This window comes from Carassius gibelio, chromosome A9 (assembly GCF_023724105.1).
Source record: "Carassius gibelio isolate Cgi1373 ecotype wild population from Czech Republic chromosome A9, carGib1.2-hapl.c, whole genome shotgun sequence".
NCBI lineage: Eukaryota > Metazoa > Chordata > Actinopteri > Cypriniformes > Cyprinidae > Carassius > Carassius gibelio.
Genome location: NC_068379.1, coordinates 21,637,917 through 21,661,658, shown reverse-complemented (window position 1 = coordinate 21,661,658; position 23,742 = coordinate 21,637,917). Strand labels below are relative to the sequence as shown.

Here is a 23,742-nt window from a genome sequence, read left to right as displayed (position 1 = left end):
TAGTCAGATGTAAAATAAGAACATATTAGTTAATTTGGTCTTCGAATGTGACAGAAGTGCTTCTTTTATCGGCAGCACAGTGGGCTGAGTGGGAGGGGCTCTGAGGTGTAGTTGTCCAACAGCATGACGTCTGTAGCTAGAGGATAAATCACAGCAGGCATCTTTCAATCAAATATCAGTTTTAACACTGCTCAACACCACCCACCCACACCAGTCTGGATTGAGCAGTGCCGTCTGTCTGTTATGCTCTGGGTTTCCTCAAATGGCACACCCTGATAACAACAGTCTGCAAGCCAATAAACCACCTCTGCTGACGGTTAAGAGCTGTGGGGGTCGATCCTGTTTGGTTTTCTTGTACTCTAAGGGGTAAGGGAGCAGCAATATTAAAATAATGGCCTATACTGATAAAAAAATTATATGTAAATTCTATTTAAATTTATTGATGTAAATCAAAACACTGAAAACTAAAATCTGTCATTTTAAACACTAGTGAATTTAGTCATCACAACATAATGTACAGTTTGAAGCATGAATATTTGTATTGAGGTTTGCAGTTAAAATTACATTTTGCACTTTGGATGGGTTAAATGCAGAGCACCATTTCTGAGTATGGGTCACCATACTTGGCTGTATGTCACATCACTTACGTCACGTCATCAGTTTATGCAGAAGTGAGAATAAGATTCAAGAACTACAATGAAAGAGAAGATTTTCAGTGAATAATGACATGAAGTTTGGCCTGTTCTTCACCTGAAATGTATCTAGTCCCAATCATTTATGGACAGGTTTTTCTGGTTCATAATCATATTCCATTACGTAATCTCTGAAGCATTCAAGGTCCTTGAATTTGACTCTCATCCCTTTAGTGGAATCATGAGAGTTTAGAGATGCTAAAAGCCAAATACTTATAAAGTTGCTGCAAGAGTTGATGCAAAAAGAATTGATACAATGCAATGCATGTACTGAATAGGAATAAACATCATTGATATGATAGATGATAATGTTCTGCACTATGTTTCACTAACATCAATATAGCCTAAGTGTTTTATTGTAAATGTGATAATCATGATATCTTAAATAAATTAATATGGTTTTCAGTTTCTAAGATATTTTCTCATTACTCATTTACACCCCAGAGAGCATAATAAGGGTTTACTAATAATCCCAAACCAGTGTGCGATCTCTGTGGCACCAGGTCTTCTTCCTGCGAAGCTCTTTCACCCAGGTGCAGGCCTTTACTGACAGGAGTTTATCCGTCATGCGAGCCGAGTGTGTGGTGGCTGGCTGACGTCTTTGTGCGGCCTTTGAGTATTTGGAGGCTAGCATGAGACAGCCTTGTACCCCTGCTAACAGCGGAGTATCTGCACTGGAGAACAAACTTAGAGAAAAGCTGCAGGCCCGCTTTGACACATAGAGCTTAACTCTAGGTATAACATGTCTGTTTGCGTACACGTCCCATACATTAATATGCATGTGTCATTATGCTTGAGCATCATGCTGTAATAAAAACATACAGTATTGGCAGCTGGGGTTAAATGATCATATTCTAAAGATTTCATAGGTTCATAAATTTCAGCACCTATCTCTAAGCTTTGAATTGAATTATTGATGTCCTGAACTCACATCTCCTAGATGACTCATTGTACATTGTCCTGAGTGCTGACACGCAGGGAAGGTCAGCACAGATTGCCTCATTTATCTAACTTTGTGGCTTGCCAAAATTAGAAAAAAAGAGTGTATCTTTTTATTTGCTGTTCAGTATCCTCTACATGATTTATTTACTTTTATAATGTATGTTCCAGTGGCTCAGTGGTAGAGCATTGTGTGAGCAGCACAAAAGGTTATGGGTTTGTTTCCCAGGGGAACACATGTTGGCCAGAATGTACTGTAAGTTGTTTTGGATAAAAACGTCTGCTAAATGTGAAGATTAAATGGATCTGGACCTTGACCACAGCTATAGACCATCACATCACATAATTACATTTAAAGAGCATAAAACAATATTTGTTATTACAAACTGCGTTTTATGTAGCCTAATACTGCACATGACTCAGACATGACCAAATTTCCCTTAGAAGTGTTTTTTGGGCAAAGACATCTATCTGGAATTTCCTGACAAACCATTCTCATGACATTTTCCAAACAGGGAATAGACAATTGACAACACGTTAAAACACTAAAATGAACATTAAAACACTTTGTACTGTACTTCATTTAAAACAATTTAAAATCTAGAACATACAGCATTAAGCTGAATGTTAAAAGTGAAAATGTTTACAACGACTAATTTTAGATATTGTCATCTTAAAAAAAAAAAAAAAAAAAAAAGCACATTAAGTGAATATAATCAGCCCACAAATCTTGCATGTACTGTAGATCTGTGGTGAAATTTACGACTGTGACTAGGGACTTATTTTAATGTTCAAAAGCCAGCCACGCCTTCAACTTTGGAATGCTACCATTGATCGTCAGTAAGATCTTATTAATATTAAAGAGCTAATCTAAACCCTGCAAAGTCCAAACAAGCGGTGACGTAGCTTCTCTTGTACGCATGCGCAAAGATGCGGAAGCAGTGGGCAGGTTGGCTGTTCGAGTGAGAGAACATATGGAAGGTAAATAAAGCACCGAACATGAATCTATTTGTGCTATCACCACATTCAAATTTTAATAGACACATTGTGAATACCCTGTCGTTGAACTGGATGATGCTCAGCTTTTTTATTGCGTTGGTAACATCAGCACAATCAAATTTGAATCCACAACAGTGTGATTTACCACACCACTGTAAATATTTTTATTACAATTGTATTATAATTATATATTTTTTGCCTTCTAGTGTATCTAGTTGTTGCATATTATTTAGTATCAGTGTTTAATTTACATTCTGAATGTATTTAGACTATTTTTATTTCATTTCTAATATCTTGTCATAATAATTTTGGAGTTTGATGTTTAAACAGTGCTGTAATGAAAGATGTAATATTTAGAACAACAAAGACATTAATGTTCCTTCCACTCTGAACTGTCTGTAAACACTGAAACGCAATAGTAATCCATAATTCCATGACTTCATGTCTGCATGTTTTGTCGGTTGGCTCATCATTTGTGCTTGTGAATCATGCTGAAAACAAAGCCCTTAATAAACAAAGTGCACGACTTGACAAATTAGTATTTAAGGAGTGAAACTGCTGGAGAGACAAATTTGTTATTGCATGAAAATGAATACTTTTTCATTAGTGCTTTTGTGATTGATATGATTGTCTGATGTTTTCTCAGTGGTCCTCTTCGTTCTCCTATGACCAGCCTCAGCTCACATTGTCTATAATGGCCCCGTCCTCATCCTCTTCTTTTTGCCGTTGCTGCTGTCCTTGTTCACGGCTTTGCTCAAGATCTTCCATCTACACTTTGGTTCTGGGTCTGGGTTTTGTCACCTTGGGAACCAGTCGCATCCTATTACTAAAATTCTCAGCCAATGAAGGTGACATAATATTACACCACACCACCACAGAGCAACTTAATTTATGACTCCTTATCATAATACAATCAATAGTTAACTTTTTGCAACTTGTATTTAAAAAAATGTTGCAACAAATTTTTTTTTTTACCTACAGAAAATAAATATGACTTTCTTCCTGCCTCTGTGAATTTAATGGCAGAGGCCATCAAACTAGTATTTTGTTTAGTGATGTCAGTACGAGTGGTCATTCGAGGTGAGTCTGATTTGTTGTCTCAAAGTTCCATTCTCATACCATACTCATTAACATACAAAGATAGCATATATACAGCCTGTTCAATTGTGATAAATATGGTAGTATTTCAGCAAATTTGTACATGTCGTTTGTTAAGGGACGAAAACTTTTGCTTTTGTTTTCCAGAGGGCCGCTCTTATAAAGATTTGGGGTGTTCATCTGGTGCCTCTTTTCTCAGCTACCTGAAATGGTCTGTTCCTGCATTCCTCTACTTCCTCGATAACCTCATAATCTTCTATGTGATGACCTATCTGCAACCTGTACGTTGAATTATTAAAAGCTTAAAGTTATGGTTAAATATTAGAAGAAAAATAACTTTGAATTTAATACTTAATATATATTTTTTTACAATTACAGTAATTCAATTTTTATATTAAATAGATATATTTATAAATTGAAAAAGAAATTGGGGTCTGCAAGATTTTTATAGAAGTTTATATTTAGCATATATTTGAATTAAAATACGGTAAAAACAATGATATTGTAAAATATTATCAATTTAAAATAACATTTTATTTTAATATATTTTTTATGTTTTATTAATGATAGCAAAGCTGAATTTCTTCAATGTCATATGATCCTTCAGAAATCATTATAATATTCTGATTTGTTGCTCAGTAAACATTTATTACCATATTATGAATGTTAAAAAGAGTTGCTGCTTAATATTTTTGTGGAAACCATAATACATTCTTTGATGAATAGAAAGTTAATTTATTTGAAATAGAAACCATTTGTAACATTATAAATGCATTTATTTTCACTTTTGATCAAACTTCAGAGTAAAATTATTAAATGATATATATTTTTTCAGAGAACTGTATTTTCTCATGTTTTAATAGGCCATGGCAGTATTGTTTTCCAACATTGTTATTTTTACAACAGCCATTCTCTTCCGAGTTGTTCTAAAGTAGGTATTGACATTTTTTGATCTCTTTTTTCTGTCCTTATATTTTTGTCTGTTTCTGACTTTCCATCTTTTGACCTGCAGGAGGCGCCTGTCTTGGGTGCAGTGGGCATCTTTGATCATTTTGTTCCTGTCCATTGTGTCATTGACCACTGGCAGTGGTGACCAGCATGCCATTGCTGTACATGGCCTCCACCCAGCCCACATTTCCACCCCTTCTAATAGCTGCTTAAAATACGCCCATCCCAAGCCAGAGCATCAGAACCATAATGAAACATACTGGAAACGTGAGATGTGGGACAGCCGGCTCATCCACAGGCTGAACAGCTTTGGCCTGGGTTATGTCCTAATGCTGCTGCAGTGCTTCATCTCTGCACTGGCCAACATCTACAATGAGAAGATCCTCAAGGAGGGGGAGCAGCTAGTGGAGAGCATTTACATCCAAAACAGCAAGCTGTACCTGTTCGGTTTGATCTTCAATAGCCTTACGCTGCTGCTGCACTCTGACTACCGTGACCTGATGTTACACTGCGGCATCCTCTATGGACACAATGTCTTCTCTGTTGCACTGGTTTTCATCACAGCTGGCCTAGGCCTGTCAGTGGCCTTCATTCTCAAGTTCCGTGATAACATGTTCCATGTGCTTACAGGCCAGATCACCACGGTCGTCGTCACTGCGCTCTCTCTTTTCCTGTTTGACTTTCATCCATCAATGGGTTTCTTCCTGCAGGCACCTGTTGTACTGCTTGCCATCTTTATCTACCATAGCAGTAAACTGAAGGATCCAGAGGACTCACTACAGCACGAGAGGCTCAGGGTCATCAATGGAGAGATGTTTGACAGGTCAAGAGGGGTAAGAGTCAAATGTAGATTTGCCTCTTTTTCAAAAAAGATTTGTTTAGGACACTTTGCACCTCAGCTGATCATTTATTTCATTTGAGTTACTGTATTCATTTCCACCTTAATTTTTCAAGTACACTCTGTGTTTAAACAAGGAGCTCATTGTAGAGGACGTCTGGCAAACTATAATCTAATTAAGTAAGGATGAGTAAGAAACCTGAATTTTGGAGGAGCAAACAAAGCCCTACCTTGGATTATTTCATTATTTAGATCAAATATACACGGCAGGCAATTCCATCAATGGCATGTTGCCACTTCTTATAAAACTCATTCTTGTGAGATGCAGCAGAATGGGAAAGTAGTTCACTTATGGGAAAGTAGTATTTATGATATTTTTCAGTCTGGTTTTAAAACTCTACACAGCACAGAGTCTGCCCTTCTGAAAATTTGCATTGGGGTTAGAGGCACTGTACTCTACTGGTTTCAGTCCTTTCTGTCCAATAGAAGATTATCAGTAAATATAGGGAAGAATTCTTTTACTGTAGTGCATGTTACATGTGGTATCCCTCAGGGTTCAACTTTGGCACTGTTACTGTTTTAACTGTACATGTTAGCCAGTGCTTCTATATTTAGGAGATTCAGTGTGCCATATCATTGCTTTGCTGATGATGCTCAGCTTTACACACAATTTGTGTGCAACAACAGGTCTCCCATGAATCAATTAATAGCCTGTCTCCAAGAATGAAAACTTGGCTAACCAATAATTTTCTACATCTGAATTTTGACAAAACGCAAATTGTTAAGTTTTGGGCCTTCTGTGAAAACTGAGCTGAGTGCTGTGGACTTGGGTTATTTCACTCTAAATCGCCCCCTTTAACGAAAGTGAAAGTGAAAGTCATGACATTTGCCAAATATGGTAACCCATACTCGGAATTGGTGCTCTGCATTTAACCCATCCAAGTGCACACACACAGCAGTGAGAAGTGAACACACCGTGAACACACTGGAGCAGTGATGAATATTATTATGGATAGGGGAGTAAAGTTGAACAAACAAATCAATTCTACAGCTCCAGCTTTTGTCACCGTCAAAGACAAGTCAAAGTTAAACCCTTTTTAAGTAGGAAGAGATATGAGATTGTAATCCATTATTTTATTTTATCACGGCTTGATTATTGCAACTCTCTGTATCATGCCCTGCCTGTCTTATCTACTAATAGACTCCAGTTGGTCCAAAATGCAGCCGCCCCGTTTTCTCATTGGCAGTTGCAAACGGGACCACATAAAGCCTATTCTACATTCATTTTATCTGGAAACTATTCATTATTGCATTGACCTCAAAATGTTGTTAGTATACAAAGTGTTAAACAATCTCGCTCCTCAATACAGAGTTGATTACTGAACATAATCCAGTCAGAGTGCTCAGAATCACAGACCAGTCATTTTCTATGGGTACTCAGATATAGGCTGCAATGGAGGGCTGATAGAGCCTTCACAGTAGCTGGCCCCAAGTTATGGTGGAACAAATTGCCATTATCTATCAGAACAGCGACTACAGGCCTGGGTAAAAAACTTCTTTTAAAAACCTATTTGTACTCCTGTGGTTTTAACATTGTGTCTATTTTAATTTGGTTGATGGACCAATTTGGTCATCCAAGGTTGTTTTAAATGTGCTTCATAAATGAATTAAACTTAAACTTCTTTCTATAATCTTTTTTTATACATACCTATTTATACAGATGGAACAAAGTCTGGAGAACCTGAAGCTGAATTTGTCCTTAATCATCACAACAATGGAATTAGAATTCCCAATCAGAGTTTAGGCCATACCATTGAAGCCAAAACTGTCTTTTTTTATCATTAGACCATATAAAGACTAAATATCAGAAACATTTGCTAATAATTACAGATACAAAGTCATATTTTGCTTCCCTTTAATGATCACCCAGCAATACTTTTCAAAATCTTACCCAAACTGCTGGAACTGGAAGCACAGAACTAATATATTTTTTTGGTTTGGGTTGGGTTTTTGTTTGAGCATTGTGGAATCCCAGGATAAGAACAAGAATTCAGCGCAGCTGCTAAAGTGTTCCATACCATACTCGGTATAGAACACTCATAAAACTACCGAAGTATCTAACATTAATCAACAAATGGCAGATTGAATGGGATCAGTGTACAACAAACTGTATGAAATTAACCCTACTGTGGGTAAAAGATGCATCTTTATTAATAAAAAAAAAATCTCTGTAATCGGATATCAGATCATTCATATACAATGCTGAATAGGACAATCCCGAATCCCACAGAAGTTCTTAGTATCAAATGAAGATGATATGCTCATTATGCCATGGTCCAGCATCTCTTAATCATATTTTATTACATTGTGCTGGTTTAAGTTTTTTTTTTAGAAAATAAATAAATTAAATGTAAATTTTCGAGTCAACCCTAAATAGAATGTAGAGTTTTTATATGAAGTAATATATTTAACCGTTCTGTCGCTTTTTCCTGCGTTATGGTGTCTTGTTTTAGTGCTGCTCTTTAAATGTTTAAAAATGCTTTTACCAACGTTTTGATGGCCTGCATTCTTCTCCATTCTGCTGCCTCTCACGTTTGTTTTTTAAATGCAAGGACATGTTCTGTATCACCTGCCCCTACAGTAAATTCCAGAACTTGTATGAACCACCTTCATCGGATAGCACATCTATTATCTTTCTATAAAGATATATCTATGAATTCACTAAAAGGTGTCATGTTTTTTGGTATAACTATGGTGGTCTGCAAGGAATGTATGTAGTAATTTATGATTTTGTCTTATGTTTTTATTTTAGGATGGGGAAGAGTTGGAGAGACTAACCAAGGCTAACACAGAGAGTGAATCTGAAGAAGAATCTTTCTGATTCAGTTTTGAACCAATCTCTAATTAACATGTAAATACACAGCAATCAGCCAGTATAAGTATGATGTAGATGTATTACAATGAATGATGATTGTTTCAGTCACGTGGAATGTCTGCGTGACGTGCAAAGTTCTCTTACAAACTGTGTAAACATTTTGAACATGTGTTAGACTCAGGAAAGTTTGTGAAAGAAGTATTTCGTTCATTTTAATGTTTGAACTATTCTTGGTTCCTTAATACAGTAGTGGACTGAAGGATATAAAGTGAGAGTGTTAAAGGGTTAGTTCACCCAAGAATGAAAATTCGTCCATCTTCTGCTCACCCTCGAAGCATCCTAAGTGTATGCGACTTTCGTCTTTCAGAATAATCCAATTGAAGTTGTATTAAAAATTATCCTTGCTCTTCCAAGCCTTTCATTTGGAGTAAGCAGGTGTTCATTGTCAACAGTTCAGGAGACGAGAAATAAAGTGCGCGCATCTGTAATAAAATGTCCCTCACACTCCAGGGGGGTGAATAAAGGCACCTGACATTTGACATTTGCCATCTGACATTTTTCTTTACAAATCCTCATTTTTTGCTTCTATTTCGTGACCAGCATTTTTTTTTGTTCTCTCAAACTAAACAAACGCAGCGCTGACGAACTACAATATCCACCTTCACCTGCACACGGAGCCATTTGAGGGGTGTTTTATTACAGATTCATGTACTTTATTTCACGACTTCTGAACTGTTGACAACAAACACCCACTTACCCCCATAGAAAGGCTTGAAAGAGCAAGGACAATTTTTCATATAACTCTATTTTGTTATTGATTTATTCTGAAAGAAGAAAGTCTCATACACCTAGGATGCTTCGAGGGTGAGTAGAAGATGGACGAATTTTCATTCTCGGGTGAACTAACCCTTTGAGGTATTAAGGTAAGAGGAGCTTGTTTTATTTTAATATACTGTTGTGAATGCACGTGTCATATTTGTTGACCAATGACCTTTGAAAAATACTTGGATTTCTGCAATAATAAAATCCACCTTTTAATCATATATGCTGAAATATTAATACCGTTTTTTAATTTTTTTTATTCTTAAGCAACTGCCAATATATTACTGACCAGCTGAGGGAGACAAAGCAAAGAAAAAGTCAAACTACATAATTTGAGAGCGCTTAAGCAGATATTTGAAATGTTTAGGCTGTATCAACACAGTGTCTTCGTAAAATAAGTGGGAAAAAATCTCAAGGATCACATACTTTAAGCAATTAAATCTCAGCTGTATGTAGATGAACATAAGTTCATTTAAAAACAGAGTTGACTAGCAATGTTTGTAATAAAAGCATAATAGCAATATATTTTTATTGAAATTAAAGCATACGTTATCCGTTTATAAATAAGGCATACAGCGACAGTGCTCTTTAAAAATAGAGTAACAATATCAAAACAGTTCAACAAGAAAAAGTAGGTTTTGACCTTTAAAAACGATTACTTCATATAGAAGAGACATCCAACAAATACAAATGTTTAGACTGATGTATAACAGGGGAGATGCATCTTTAAAAATGAACAGCCCTATATGATAAATATGAAACCAGTTAAAAGGGAAGTTTTCAGTTATCTCTTACCCTGACACTGTTTTACGAAGACGTAAACCCTAATAACCATACCCCTGATGATAGCCATCCTGGTAACCCTCATGATAGCCGTGGTGGTAGCCATAGCCACCGTACTCATCTTCCGGGCAGCGCATGCCTAGAGACTGCTGGATGGCCATTTCCTGTCTGCGGAGCTGCATGGAGTCAATCAAGTCATAGATGATGGCCATTGACCACATGGGGGACGGGTACCAGGACTTGACATTTCCGTCTTTACCCACCAGCAGCATGGAGAAGTACTCAGGGCTGATCTGGAAGTAGTTTCTAATGTCCCTTACTAGAGTGGCAGATATGCCCTCACGCTCGACTGTCGCACTTCCTGAAATGATAAACGTTGGTGTCAGAAAGTCATGCAGCTGCATATAAACAACATATGGTGAAAATTGTGCCATTTGATCACCACAAATGACTTACCAGTGATTAATAGGATACTGAACTTCACATTATTTGATAGATTTGAGTTCAGTGCGTGATGCAAAACCATTTTTTTTGAAAAGGTTTGTTTTAGTCAATGTGCACGTCTTTTTCTGAAGTGCTTTACGCAGTTTCTAAGAGAATACAGAATTAGTTTTTGTCCTCTTTTCAACCTTAAAATTAGTATATAATTTATAAGTTACTGTTAAATAAAAATCTATCAATGTAATTGTCCAAAGTCTTTATTTCCTCTAGCAAAACTCATATCGGACTTTAAATGAAGGAATTTCTAACAAACATAGTATTAAAAAAATCTCTGACAGACAGAACATTTCCATAGAAACCAGATTTATTTTTATAAAACCAAAATGTTTCATCAAATATTGACTTTGCTTTCATCTTACATATGTGTCCTGCCTACGAAGACTTTGATGTCAGCCCTTTAAATACAGCTTACAGATCTTACATCACTTTTTGAAAAAAAAAAAAAAGCAACCCATGTCAACACCACCACACTCATCTAATGTGTTGATTAACCCTTAACACACTAACTAAACACCTGGTTGGTGTGAAAGTTACAGGTATGCTTGCATATTTTCATATAGATTTTGTTTACTACATGTGCAAAATCATCTTTATATGTTTACTAAGACAGCAATAACCAAGCATCTCAGTCAGCTGATATTTCAACTGCTTTTTAAACCATTGCTAATTCTTTACATATCTGTTAAAAGGCCGTCTCGCACCTCAAAGTCTAGACCACATTTTAGGAGTTTACTGGCAAGTCTCGCTTCCCAGAAGTATAGCTTTTTTGCTAGTGTTTCAGCAGCAGTGGTCTTACCATTGATGGGGTAAAGCTCCAACACTCCTCCCATGCCTGTCAGCTCTGTCCCCAACAACTTCAGTACTGATACATGGCGAAGACCTGCAATATGAGGGGGATATATTAATAAAAAAAGCTGTTTCTCAAGTCATTTTAAGTTTGAATTGACAGCCAAATTCAAATCCACTGTGGTAACCGATGTCTGTTTAAATAGAGAAAACCAGTCTGCCACATAATAATTATTATTTATATAGAACTGAGTATGATGTCAGTTTGTAAGCTAATTCTCCCTAATTTAAGAGCTCCCTTGAATGTTCTTTGGAATAGCAGTTTACAATTTATGAGTAAATTAAGGCATGTGGTTAACATTATTTCAGGAGACATTTCACATTTTGTTCTAAAACTTTCATTACATCATTCATCAAATGTGAATTCTGTAGACTTTTTAAACATGAGTTGCTAAATTGCTATTTACTAACTATGAACATCTTTTAATGGTTTCCATGCGCTCTTCATGTGGAATTTGACTAGGACCATAAGGATACACTTCACTATTAGTTGTTCCCAGTTTGGTCAATGGATGGGGACAACTCTTAGACCAACAGGTAAGGAACTGGATGACAAACATCCACTTACATGAATATGTAAAGCTATATAATATAAAAATAAAGGAGCCATTAAATAGCTTGCTGCAATGCTGAATGGTTAGTTCATTACTTGAGTTTATGTGTTTGTTAAGATTTCTGGGACAAGAGACAAAATGGCAAGCATTCACTGCTGTTGTGTCAAGCTTATATTGTGGGAAACATTTCTGAATTTAAGTATCATCAGGAATACACATCGTCCTTGGTTTGGTTTTAGTCTTCAACAAGTGACGAGAAAATCAACGTATTATCTTGGCAAACTTGAGACACGAGAAAGAAACATATGCAAAACTCTTCAGGGTAAAATGGTCAATCTGTAGGCAGAGTCCTACCCAATAATGTAATGTGTATTTATGTGTCATTAGTGACATCCAAAGGTTTAGTTATAAATATTCTTACCCAGGTTGCACGCCTGAGTAGTCAGTGCATAGAGCTGTTGCTGATAAGCCCATTCCTCATCGTTTGGTGCAGAAATGACAAACAACCTGCGTCTCCAGCGGAACCTAAAATCGAGTAGCCCAAAATTATTAGAATAATAGATGTCTTGTAAGATTCCTAGCAATTCACAGCACCATTTCAATGGAAAATGCTTGTGAAATACCTGGAAATGAAGTTCTCCAATGATCTTGGCTTGTCTTCTTTTTTACACGTCACCCCATCACGTTTCTGTTGTTCCATCTCTCTGATGCGTGATGAAAACGTGTCGATATAATCAAATACAACCTTCATCGCAACTGGCACTTCATAATATTGCTGGAAATAAAGAGATCTATGAAACTCAGGAAAAAAATATTGAAGCTTCAAAGAGGGTTGTAGTACTAGTAAGGGGATTTTCTCAATAGGTTTTAAGCAGCCAAGAATGCTGAAGCTAAAATGATGTGTCAGATCAACAGAGCTGTGGAGAATTCTTGGAATTTTTCTGCAAACCAAAACAAATATGCTGTTCAAGCAAGAATGCAATTCAAAATGCAACGTCCAATATCACATTTCTTTTTTATTGTTATTCTTTTGAATTACATTTTTATCATCTTATTTTATATGTAAATTCAACACTTGGATTTCAGCGTAAATGCTAAATTAAACATGTTCTTAAAGCAAAGACTAAGACTCGTTTACAAGGACCATGTTAATTTGTGGGCTTTTTATTTTTTTACATAATCAGTTATATCAACATTCAGCTCTCACAATTCAGTTTAGAATTAATTTGGTATTTGTGGGTGTCTGACTGGCTACGCTTCGGAGGATTTTCAATAGATTTTACTGTCTATCTGCCGCCTGACTGCACAGTGGCTTCTTTGTTTATTCCAGCTGTCTGCAAACAGGACTCGGCTTTGAGCTGGCACACCTCACGTACCCTTGAAAAGTACTGTGGAAGAAGAGAGCTTTAAAGCGGTGCAAGGTCACATGTCTTTTACTGTACCTTCGCTTTCATGTCCAGATCTACGAGGACCATGTAGAAATCACTGAAGGTCATTCCGACCTCTTTCCTCAGCTCTGTGATGAGATCCTGGTTCTCCAAATCCTCCTGTTTCAGACCTTTCATGGGCATGTCATTCTCTGCAAAGACACCACACAAAAGCCGACAGTCTGATCAACCAACCAGGGATGGAAAATCACCAGACATACAGTCTTTTAATGAAGTGCTGCAGGGCCTTAGGGATGGCAGTTCTGTGTGTTTATTCAGGGAACATGGCTTCCTCTCCTATACAAGAGACAGATAAAAACAGAGCAACTCATGTGACAGAACCTCTTTGCTCTGTGGAAACTCTGTGTGTGCGTGAGACAGCACGGGAAGACGCAGGCCAACCCAAAGTATTTGTTTTCCTTTCCACAAAATCCAAAGAATTTCTCACTCTAATTTCCAGTGGACAACAAGACGGTTTCCAATTTCAGCATGGGAGGTGAAGTACAATTACAAACCAATCAAAGCGGAGACAAAAAAAAAAACGATTTCTCCCTCTAAATATGTGGTTTTCTTTAAATAAGTTCTTTATTTATCTCTCAATGCAAGAATATATAATAAGGAGGCTTTAGGCACATGTCCTACTTGTCTCACACTATATAAATGACAACTATCTTAATATAAAAAAAAATAAATACACTTTTTAAGTAATAATGATAAAGTGAAATCCCTGGAGTTTTACAAACGGAAAAAGAGAGATTAGGTTTAGCCTCAGCAGCCATCCTAATTATATAAGCCTACCATATCCACAGCACAGGACCATTAATTGTGGTTTAAAACCCACTGATCATACATTTAGTCATGTTTCCTTTTCTAGTACCTCTGATGCTGCACTAGAACCAGTCACAGTGAGCTGGCAGGCTGTAAATGCTCAGAATGTGCCAGGCTGATATATGCCTTCACAGAAACCCTTATGTGTTCACCTTTAACAGAGAGAGATGTTTATGAGCACCTGTTTTGCTTCAATTCTTCCATCCTGCGGCAATGAAAGGGACCCCTCACAGAGAACTATGTGATGCAGACCAGACTGATGAGTATATGGAATAAAAGTCAAACCAGTGACTCATTCAGAGGCAGTCTGGATGCTGCTGCTGATGATGTCATTGTTAAACCGTTTCACAGCATTTTATCCCAATGCTTCTAGAATCTAGCTGAGTGACATCTGCTAAATTAACAACAGTGACAACCAGGGTTGTGAAAAAACTTAGACAACAGATAGGTAAGAAGCATTGAAAGCTATATTTCAGGTGAAAATCTGGTCTTAATTATCTTAGCAGGGAGTGAGCCTTTTGAATTACCTCAACAATACTTAATGTTTTTTTAACTCAAGCCATAGGCCTCGCAGCTTTAGGAGCAGTTCCACAACAACACTGACAATGAAGAAATTGTAAGAATGTAGATTATTGTCTGCTTTACCAATCTACCAACCCAGCAAAACTGACTCATCCGCCAACAACGGACTGCTGTTTCTGAACTCCCCAGTCAGAATATCAGCTACAAAGGAAACAGACATTTTCCCATGTCGTGGATAATAAACTAGAGAGAATATTGTGCCAGGGCAGACTTTCTTCACTCTTCCGTTCGGTTCATCTAGCAGCATTCTGTGACACTTGAACAAGTACCATTCACTCCATTCCCAGATCAAACTTTAAGTTCCTTTTCTGTAAGGTTCGGTGTCACATGAGGTAATAATCAGGAAAGGTGCTCCCCTAACTCACAAGTGAGTGCCAACTGTTGGATAAAAGGTGCTTTATTTTTTGGCTAACAGTTAAAAGCTCTTAATCTCCAGCATAGGAAAATGGCTTGTGTTTATCACATCCATCTTCAGCCTAATCATTCATAGCTCCATGTCACAACTAGTGAAGCTCTCAAAGAACAGGACAAATGTTTTTCGTGAACATTGCAGGATTTTATGATGGGTGGTCTGAGTTTAGTTTGGCTTAGTGGAAACGGATGGAATGCTTTGACCGGAACTTCCATGTTTAAATGCCCATATGTCAAAACATGACATGGATCCTCAGCAGTGGTTGTTTAAGTAAGCAAAACAAGAGAACAGGAAAAAAACAGGCAGTGATGAAAAAACAATTTCCTATCAGTTATTTTAATGCCATTTTAGTGGTTTGAATTATATACAGAATTTTGTTGATGTACTACACATTTATACTGTTTCCAACAAGATGAAGGTGGCTTACCAAGTTGGTAATGATCTATTTTCATGGTGCTGTTTGTAAGTGTGCCGAAGATGGTGATAATGGAGACCTTCCTGATGGCCATCTCACACACATGTTCCAAGTATTCATCCCTTTGCTGAACATACATGGTGTTCTCCTCTGTCGGAGAGGTGATCAACTGAAGAAAAGAGTTTGAAACAGAAGAACAGTAATTAATACTATAATACAGAAATCCAAATTTCTAGCTCATCAGACTACTTACAAAGCTACTCACAATTAGTCTCCTTTTGCTTTCAAAATAGTCTAAAAATGATGTCAGAGTTCCTTTAGGTGGCGGAGCTGGTGGTCTTTTTGTTGGTTTCTGATAATCATCTTTCTCGTGGATTTTTGAATTTTTCTTTCCATTTTTCTTACCACCATTTCCATCCTTTCCCCTCCTCTCTGTCTTGTCCTTCTTGGACAACTTTTCCGTCTTATCTTTTTTCTTCTTTTTATCCATCCTGCCCTTGTCTTTCTTGGTGGGCACAATTTCTTCCTCTTCAGGATAGACGTCAGTGGACTCACTTACAGGTTTCACTTCGTATGCATTTTCCTTATTGTCCTTTTTTTTCTTCGTAGGCCTAACATTAGTCGGTTTGTGTTGTGTAGGTGTAATGCTGGTATGCTTGTGGTTGTATACTTTTTTATCTGTGTGGTTGTCCCTGTATTTTGCTGTATCAGTTTTGATGTAGATGGGAGGTGCTGTGGATGAGGTTGTCTGGTGTCTGTCCCTACGGTTGTAATAGTAAGGTTCAGCGGTGGTCTTGTGGGCTGGGAGCCATTGTGGGATAGTATGAGCTCTGGTCATCCTTGGAGTGGTGGTGGTCGGCGGTGTTGTTGTCGTGGTTGTAGTGGTGGATCGGGTTGTAGTTGAGGGACGTGTGGTGGTAGCTGCTTTGGTAGTGGTGGTTATGGTCGTTGGTCTCATTGGTGTTGGAGTAGTTGTAGTCGGCCTTCGGATGGGTTTCCGCACTTCTTTTCTCCTCTCCACTGGTGGGTCCACTTGGGAGTCAGTGCTGGGGACACCATCAACCACCTGTCCCTCCACTCCAGCCCCTTTACACTTCTGCACAAAGCCTTTCTGCCTGACTTTCTCCATTTTGCGAATGGGCGACCGGTCAATAACTTCATACATTGCTTCCAGTCTGACAGGGTATGGGTAGCGCTCCTCAACCTGAAGCGTCTTCTTAAGAAGGACCATCCCAAACTTTCCTTTCTCTAATTTAAGAGAGTTCATTAGCCTGGGAATAATAGTTCTATCTAATGGCTCTTCCATCACCTTGCCTTCATTAGTAATGCGTCTGATTTTCCCACCCAATTCCCCTTCCTGGTGAAACATGACAATCTGTTGCACGTGCCGCTCTGCCAATTCGCAGTAAACGTCGGGTTTGAGAAGACTCATCATCAGTCTGAAGTAACCATCAGAGTTGTGAGGTGAGGAAATAACCAGGAGGCGGTTTTTCCCTGCAAATGACGCCAGTAAGTTTGGAGAACCGGCACTGCTTTGCATGCGGGAGACTCTGGCCCTGGCTCCAGGTGTTCCATCATCCTGCTGGATTGGATTTCTAGACCCACCCTGTGATGGTCTCCTTTGTGCCAAGACCTTTCTGAATTGGACATTCCTGGTAACGTTTATACCTTGATCTCGCTGCATCTGCTGGAGTCTATCATTGGCCCTTGCAGAAGAACGTGTTTGGATGATCTGACCCTGTCTTGATTTGTTTAGCCTTGCTAGTCTTTTGGAAAACAGTCTGGGTTTGGTTTGTTTATCGGTGGGGCTGCTCTCTGACACGTAAACAGCCCATGTCAACATACACAAAACAACGAAACCAAGCATATACTTTCCTCTCATGTTTAAAATTTTTAGTCAGCACTTAGTCAGCAGAGACATACAATCCGGTAAAGCATAATAAGATCCGATTTATTTTCTAAAAGGGTTTATAATTCTGATGCCTATTGCAAAAAAAAAAAAAAAAAAAAAAAAACTTCAACAAAGACAAAATCGGTCAAATTAGATCGACCTTGGTTTTACCTGTTGGTGTGTTTAAGAAACATTTCTTGAACATGCAGCGCGCGAACTGACCGTTTCAATGCAAAGAGGCATTTACTGCTACTCAGCAAGAGACCTCATCACATCATTCCTGTATTAAAATCGCATATCCCTTAATCTGCTCAAAATAGATGTCATGAAGTAAAGCTCCGGTGCTCAGTCAGTCTCGAGAACTTTGACACGTGCCACTCAACAAAACGCACGTCGCGAAAAATAAGAAAAAGTCAGAAATATTTCCAGAAATTTGGAAAACTCTCTGTGCGGCTCCTTATCGCTGGAAGTTTCCCCAGACATGTCAGAAAGTAACAGCACAGCAGCCTCCGTATCCTCCTCTGGCTCTGTCGAGCGCGCGGGACCAACCCATGCACCAGAGGGGTGCCAGTGCGCAGAGATTTACTCCTGCGATCAGAGTGAACTGTGACTTTAAAACAGGCTTACAAACCCTTTCAAGACCCTTTTCATAAATATTAAGGTAGCAATATTTATAAATAATAAATATAGCAAGTGTGATATTATAAAGACATAATGACGTTTTTAAAACGAAATAATTGTCATGTATTTTTTGTCACTTCTCTAAAGCCAAAGAAATGTCTTACTATATTGTCTTGGAAGTAGTTTTTATTAATGGTTGACTGAGTAGCCTATATTTTCCCTTACCCACTATTGTGATGTTATGTATGAACCTGAAGAGAAACTTTTTCAATAAATTTTGTTTATATATATGAATCAAATTTTATATATATGGCATTTACTTAAATTGCTGAACTTAAGATTTGTAACTTCATTCATTTTAAGGTCATTTTTATGGATTGATACATTACACTGATATTTAACGACTGGCAACCCACAGAAATATCATGAAATGCAGTTACTCTGGTAATATGTGAAGGGGCAATTTTTCATACAAGAAAAAAAAGAAAAAAACTTTCAATCATTTAAACAGGATTAGGATCACTTAATCATCTACATATTTCAGAATATTTTATAACATAGATTTTACATTCAGACTTTTTGTTCAGTAGCTACTGTAGACTAGAGTCTGTTCAGGCTAATTCAGTTTATTTATTTTTTTCATCACAACGTTTGAATAAAAAATATATAAATACATATTTTGACTAACAAGTCATATGCCTTAATTAGTTAATTCGTTTTAACATACTGCTTAATGTTATCTTAAGTGTCAAGACTAAATCACTAACTAAACAATCTCAGACTTCATCAATGGAACTGTGTAATGTGAAATTAAAATCACACGTAGGTTCCTGACATGAACACTCAGCACGTTTAGCTCTGTCCCTTAAAATGGACCCTAAATTATCAGACCTGAATGACGCCGAGCAGAATTCAGGGAGTATGTGACAGTGGAATATATCTTACCCTGTAAAGGATAGGGTATGATACTGTGTATAATCATTATATACCTGATACAGGTTAAAATATCAAATATATTAACCCCCAAATTCTTCTCTGAAGATGTTAATCTAGTTATATTATGCCTCTTGAAAAACTGAAACTTGATTATTTTTGGTATTGTTGTATCGGATAGCAAGATCCCATACTGTATGTATAGTAAAAGTGTGCACATTCCTTTCCATATGCAAAGTTACTTTCTACATTTGTCTAAATTGTCTGATTGAATAACGAACATACAGTTAAGTTGAGAATTGATAAAAGCCATTTAATTAGAACTCGAAAAAGTGGTGTCCACTACAGTTTTCAGATCTTTTAAAAATATTTTTTTGTGAACACATATTCCAATAGGCTATAAGATTCTGTTGTATTATTATTTTAATTTAATTGTTGTAAATTACTTATTAATTAATTATTAATTATTATCTGCCTAAATGTGATTATTTCTTTTCAAATATTATATATATATGTATATGTATATATATATATATATATATATATATATATATATATATATATATATTTTTTTTTTTTTTTTTTTTTATTGTGATTTATTTTTGCACTCCATTTTAGTCACCGCATGGTGGGGATTTTCAGTAACTATTTTTGCAGTTTACATAGTTAAACCATTAGGTGGCGCTAAGTGACTGTTCTTATAAGTGAGTCATTTAACTTTTTAAATCGTCTGATTTAGCAATACCTATTCTATCAGGAATGAAACAATTGAAAGGTTAAAATGACCTTATAAAATGTATAACACTGCATACTGAGCTCAGTATAGTTCAACACACTTACTGTTCGGTAAAGTACAATATTAATGTCACAGACAGGAAGATATGCTCTCAGTCTATATATGCCAACAGTAAAAGTGTATATATTTACTCAGACCTCCACAGAATGCCTTATGCTTTTTGCTCATACTTCACCCATGAACTCACATTCCTCTTTCAGTAATACACTGCTGCTCTTGTTTCTGAATGTGAAGTCTTTATAATAAACTTGAAGGGGAAATGTAAAATAGGTCAGCAAATTTAAATATAAGGACAGAAAGATTAAACAAGCAATAAAAATGACCCAGACTAGATCCAAATAGACCATTTTTTCTCTTCTACTTTCCATAAGGATTTTAATTCTTAATAATGCTTGGAGCATTCAATACACTGCAAATTTAATTTTTATGGAAGTGCTTGCTAGTAATAGGTTTGGTAATATGATTGACACTACTGCCAGTAAAGAGCTAAATCTTCTGGCTAATGAGCCATGAAACAGCCAGGTGTCTTGGCATGTTGAATAGCTGAGAATGGCATTAAAACCAACTATATAGTTTGTCTGAATGAAAATAAATGGTCTGACTAATGCTTCAGATCAAAAACGCGATTAACCCATTCCATTTTGGCACACTACTGTGTCACTTACTCACAGCATGAATAGCTACCTGTATGTTTTTAAAAAAAACATGTCTGAAACCTACCCACACTAAGACAAAACTCCATAGAAAGTCTCCTTCTGTTGTTGCTTAGCCTGTTAGCAATGATTTGTGTAAATGTTTTCACAATGATCAACTGTTGTTCCTGTCTGTTTTACACAGATCATATGAAGGCATCTCAACCATCTGGTGTCCCATCCTGTTTCCAGTTGCAGTGACCTCAACAGCCCGTAAAAACTAGGTAAAATCTGCAATCTCTCCAAGGATAGTCCCACTATATATCAGAGTTCTGTCATATAGATTGTACGGAAAGAGCAAAGAACAGGAAGAGCAGAGTGTAATCTGTTTTCCATGTGAAATTAAACCCTTATGAGTCATTCATTTTCTTCGCACTGTTTGTGTACCTGGACCTCTTGCAACAGTGTGCACATTCAACCTCGCAGACATTACAGCAGAGTGTTATCACTCTTTATCAGATTATTAATATATATTTCTTAAAGACCATAGTTTTTGTTGATATTTTGAATTAGATTTTTTTTGTAATTAAATTTAATCTTTTTGGGGCATTTTTATGATTTTTTTATTGTCTTTTTTAATGTCTGTTTTTTATATCTAATATCTATATGTCTTATTGTCTATATACATAAATGCGAATGAGAAATGTGGAAAGTAATGTTGATTGAAAATAAGAAATGTTGAACTAGCTGAAATAAAATACTTTTTTTATACATAATATCTTATGGCAGGTAATATTCTTTTTATTTCAAGTCATGAAAATTGAATATATGTCTTTCCAAAGTTGTATGGCTTTCTTCCTTCTGGCTTGGGCCCCACAGACTTTCATTGTAAGGTCATTGTCTTTATTGTATAGGATAGTGGAGTACAAAGTGAGGAACCAGACTCGACCCAGATCACAGCTCTCTCATGTCATCTGAATAGTCCACTGCACTACAGCTCTGCCTATGACATATTCTTCATTTTATTGCAATATGTTGTTAATCATATTAAAATAGTAATAGTTGTGATTGTCTTAAGCTGCTTGATGTTTCTACTGTAGCTTGGTACTGTAAATGCCAAAATTATTGGTGCGAATCCCAGGAAAAACACATACAGTACTGTTCACTTTGGAAAAATGTGTCTGGCAAATACATACATATATTTTTTATTAAGAAAGCTTTCAGAGCTTTAATTTTTCATAAAATAGAGGTTGTTTTAAAATATATTTAACAAACAAACTAATCTACTTTGTTTAAAGATAACAATTATAATTGCATGTCATTACAAATGTCATCCAGGGTTATGTGTTTCAGCTTACTAGAATTTAAGTTCTTTTATGCTTTCACATTTAATTCCTAACTGATTTTTAAAGTTTAACCTCTCTCACACATATAATTCGAAGACCTTGTTTATTTGATGCTACTTCACTTGGCCCCCAACATCAAATTCACCTCCTAGAATCATGTTTGAAGACGGTAAGCCAGTTATTTTATATTAAACCTTGAAGGAGCCAGCTCTGACTTTAGTGTTTGAATAAGTCATTCCACATTCAGGCACTAGAACAACATTCTGTGAGCAGATCCAGGCAGGACTGACCCACCCCTCCCACTCTTAGTCCCCACACATTCACAGCTCTCCCGGTTTCCTCTCCCTTTTCACAATACACACACCCACTCACAACACACAGAAACTGCTGTGTTACTTGTGTACACAGCAGAAAAGGTCTAGACAGTCCAGAGTTGTAATGTTAGCATTTAATCGGCTGTGTCTGCACATTTTTATTTACCAGTTTAGTCTTCTTGACAATTTGAAATCAGTATAATAGCAGCTAGCAGAACTTTAGCTTGCGGTATAGATCGTTTTTTCAATAGCAAATTTGACAATCACTTTTATGATTTTTTCCCTCGATTGCTTAAACACATTTGCCCACTCTGACATCACATTTTCAAAACCGTTAACACAGGATAAAACTGAAACTCAATGGCCAAGATGACTCATTTTGTTAGCAAAATGCTCGAACACTCACAAAACCTTAACATGCAACATAAGCAAATATTTCCATCAAACACCACAACTTGTGGTCAAATTAATTTATTCTTTCAATCAATCATTACACAATGGACAACAAAATACAAAATGCAGCCATCAATATGAAATATGATACCTTTACAAACTCAAATGGATACTGGAAAAAAAAGAGCTACCAAAAGAAAACTTATGGGTGGAAATGCCTTTAAGAAGAAAAAAAAAAAAAGATACATTTTATCTTTCACATTTAGTCCATTCGTTCTTGACGATTATGCCACAGGTTCTCATCAACATTGCATTGAATGTTTTCCCTTGCAACGCACCGAGGGAAATACCTCCTTGCATGGCGTATCCATCCCTGGCAGTCCTCTGCACCTATTGCCAGGCAACCAGCATTCATTGCCTCCAGAAGGGGCATCTGCTTATATGGCCGGTGATCATACACCTTCCACCTCCAAGCAGAGAATGTCAAATTGACATTACTGTATGACAGTCACATAAGTGGGATTGATAAAACATCTGCATTACTGTAGACACAGTTTGTTCTGCTAACAGGGCAATACAGTAAAGCTGAAATACACAGTGGTATACATAACAGTAACACGGTGAATTACCTGTTCTCATTCCGAAAAAGCCTGACAATAGATGCCTCAGTGCTCCGACTCAGAATGGGCTGGACCCTTTGTCCAGCCTGTCTAAAGGACAAGCCATGATTGATGACATGGTCAATAATTGTTGCCCGAATTTCATTTGAAACTTGAGCTGGATTTTGTCCACTTGCTACTGCCGCTCCTCCACCACACATACAAACTCCTCTTCCTCAAGTCCCTCTGCCATGGCCTCTTACTCTCTTTCCATGCCTATGGCCTCTTACTCTCTTTCCATGCCTATGGACTCTTTGATCCATGCTTGCAAATAGCAACACATAGGTGGCATCTTTTATAGATGGATGAGGACTGATTGCTGATTGAAGAGTTGTGCAAATGAGTTTCACACAGGTACATAGAGATTTATAATTATGCAAGTAGTTTCTATCAGCTGTGAATAGATTTTTTTCTTTTGTTCAACACAGTGAATCCAATAGAGTTTGGGGCCTTTCAATGAGATCTGTGGTAACTGTTTTGAAAAAGGGTGTGAAAAATGTGTGAAACAAATGAAAAAGTGTTAAAACATTTGCAAGAGAAGACTTCTGCTGTGCTAATAATGTGATGATGAAGATCAAGCGGATCCCAGTTTCATTTA

General features: G+C 37.0%; 2 protein-coding genes across 2 annotated transcripts; one reads left to right on the top strand and one right to left on the bottom strand.

Annotated features, from left to right (window-relative positions):
* Positions 1-2,519: 2,519 nt before the first annotated feature.
* Positions 2,520-9,432, top strand: LOC128019961 (probable UDP-sugar transporter protein SLC35A5). The gene is made up of 7 exons (XM_052606393.1): positions 2,520-2,612; positions 3,277-3,478; positions 3,612-3,710; positions 3,876-4,009; positions 4,592-4,659; positions 4,741-5,509; positions 8,327-9,432. Exons 2-7 carry the CDS (start codon positions 3,325-3,327, stop codon positions 8,393-8,395), a joined length of 1,293 nt encoding a protein of 430 aa, XP_052462353.1. The 5' UTR covers positions 2,520-2,612; positions 3,277-3,324; the 3' UTR covers positions 8,396-9,432.
* A 127-nt stretch (positions 9,433-9,559) lies between these two features.
* On the bottom strand, positions 9,560-17,984 carry LOC128019960 (coiled-coil domain-containing protein 80). The gene is made up of 7 exons (XM_052606392.1): positions 15,825-17,984; positions 15,572-15,728; positions 13,338-13,474; positions 12,519-12,670; positions 12,317-12,420; positions 11,292-11,375; positions 9,560-10,355 (listed from the first exon to the last, which is right to left on the bottom strand). Exons 1-7 carry the CDS (start codon positions 17,439-17,441, stop codon positions 10,036-10,038), a joined length of 2,571 nt encoding a protein of 856 aa, XP_052462352.1. The 5' UTR covers positions 17,442-17,984; the 3' UTR covers positions 9,560-10,035.
* Positions 17,985-23,742: the final 5,758 nt, after the last annotated feature.

Coding starts and splice junctions, on each gene's coding strand:
- LOC128019961 (XM_052606393.1), top strand. CDS start 3,325: ATGGCCCCGTCCTCATCCTCTTCTTTTTGCCGTTGCTGCTGTCCTTGT. Junction 3,711..3,875: donor AGTACGAGTGGTCATTCGAG/GTGAGTCTGATT, acceptor TTTGTTTTCCAG/AGGGCCGCTCTTATAAAGAT. Junction 4,660..4,740: donor CTCTTCCGAGTTGTTCTAAA/GTAGGTATTGAC, acceptor TTTGACCTGCAG/GAGGCGCCTGTCTTGGGTGC.
- LOC128019960 (XM_052606392.1), bottom strand. CDS start 17,441: ATGAGAGGAAAGTATATGCTTGGTTTCGTTGTTTTGTGTATGTTGACA. Junction 12,421..12,518: donor TTGGAGAACTTCATTTCCAG/GTATTTCACAAG, acceptor ACTCGATTTTAG/GTTCCGCTGGAGACGCAGGT. Junction 11,376..12,316: donor TACTCAGGCGTGCAACCTGG/GTAAGAATATTT, acceptor CTCATATTGCAG/GTCTTCGCCATGTATCAGTA.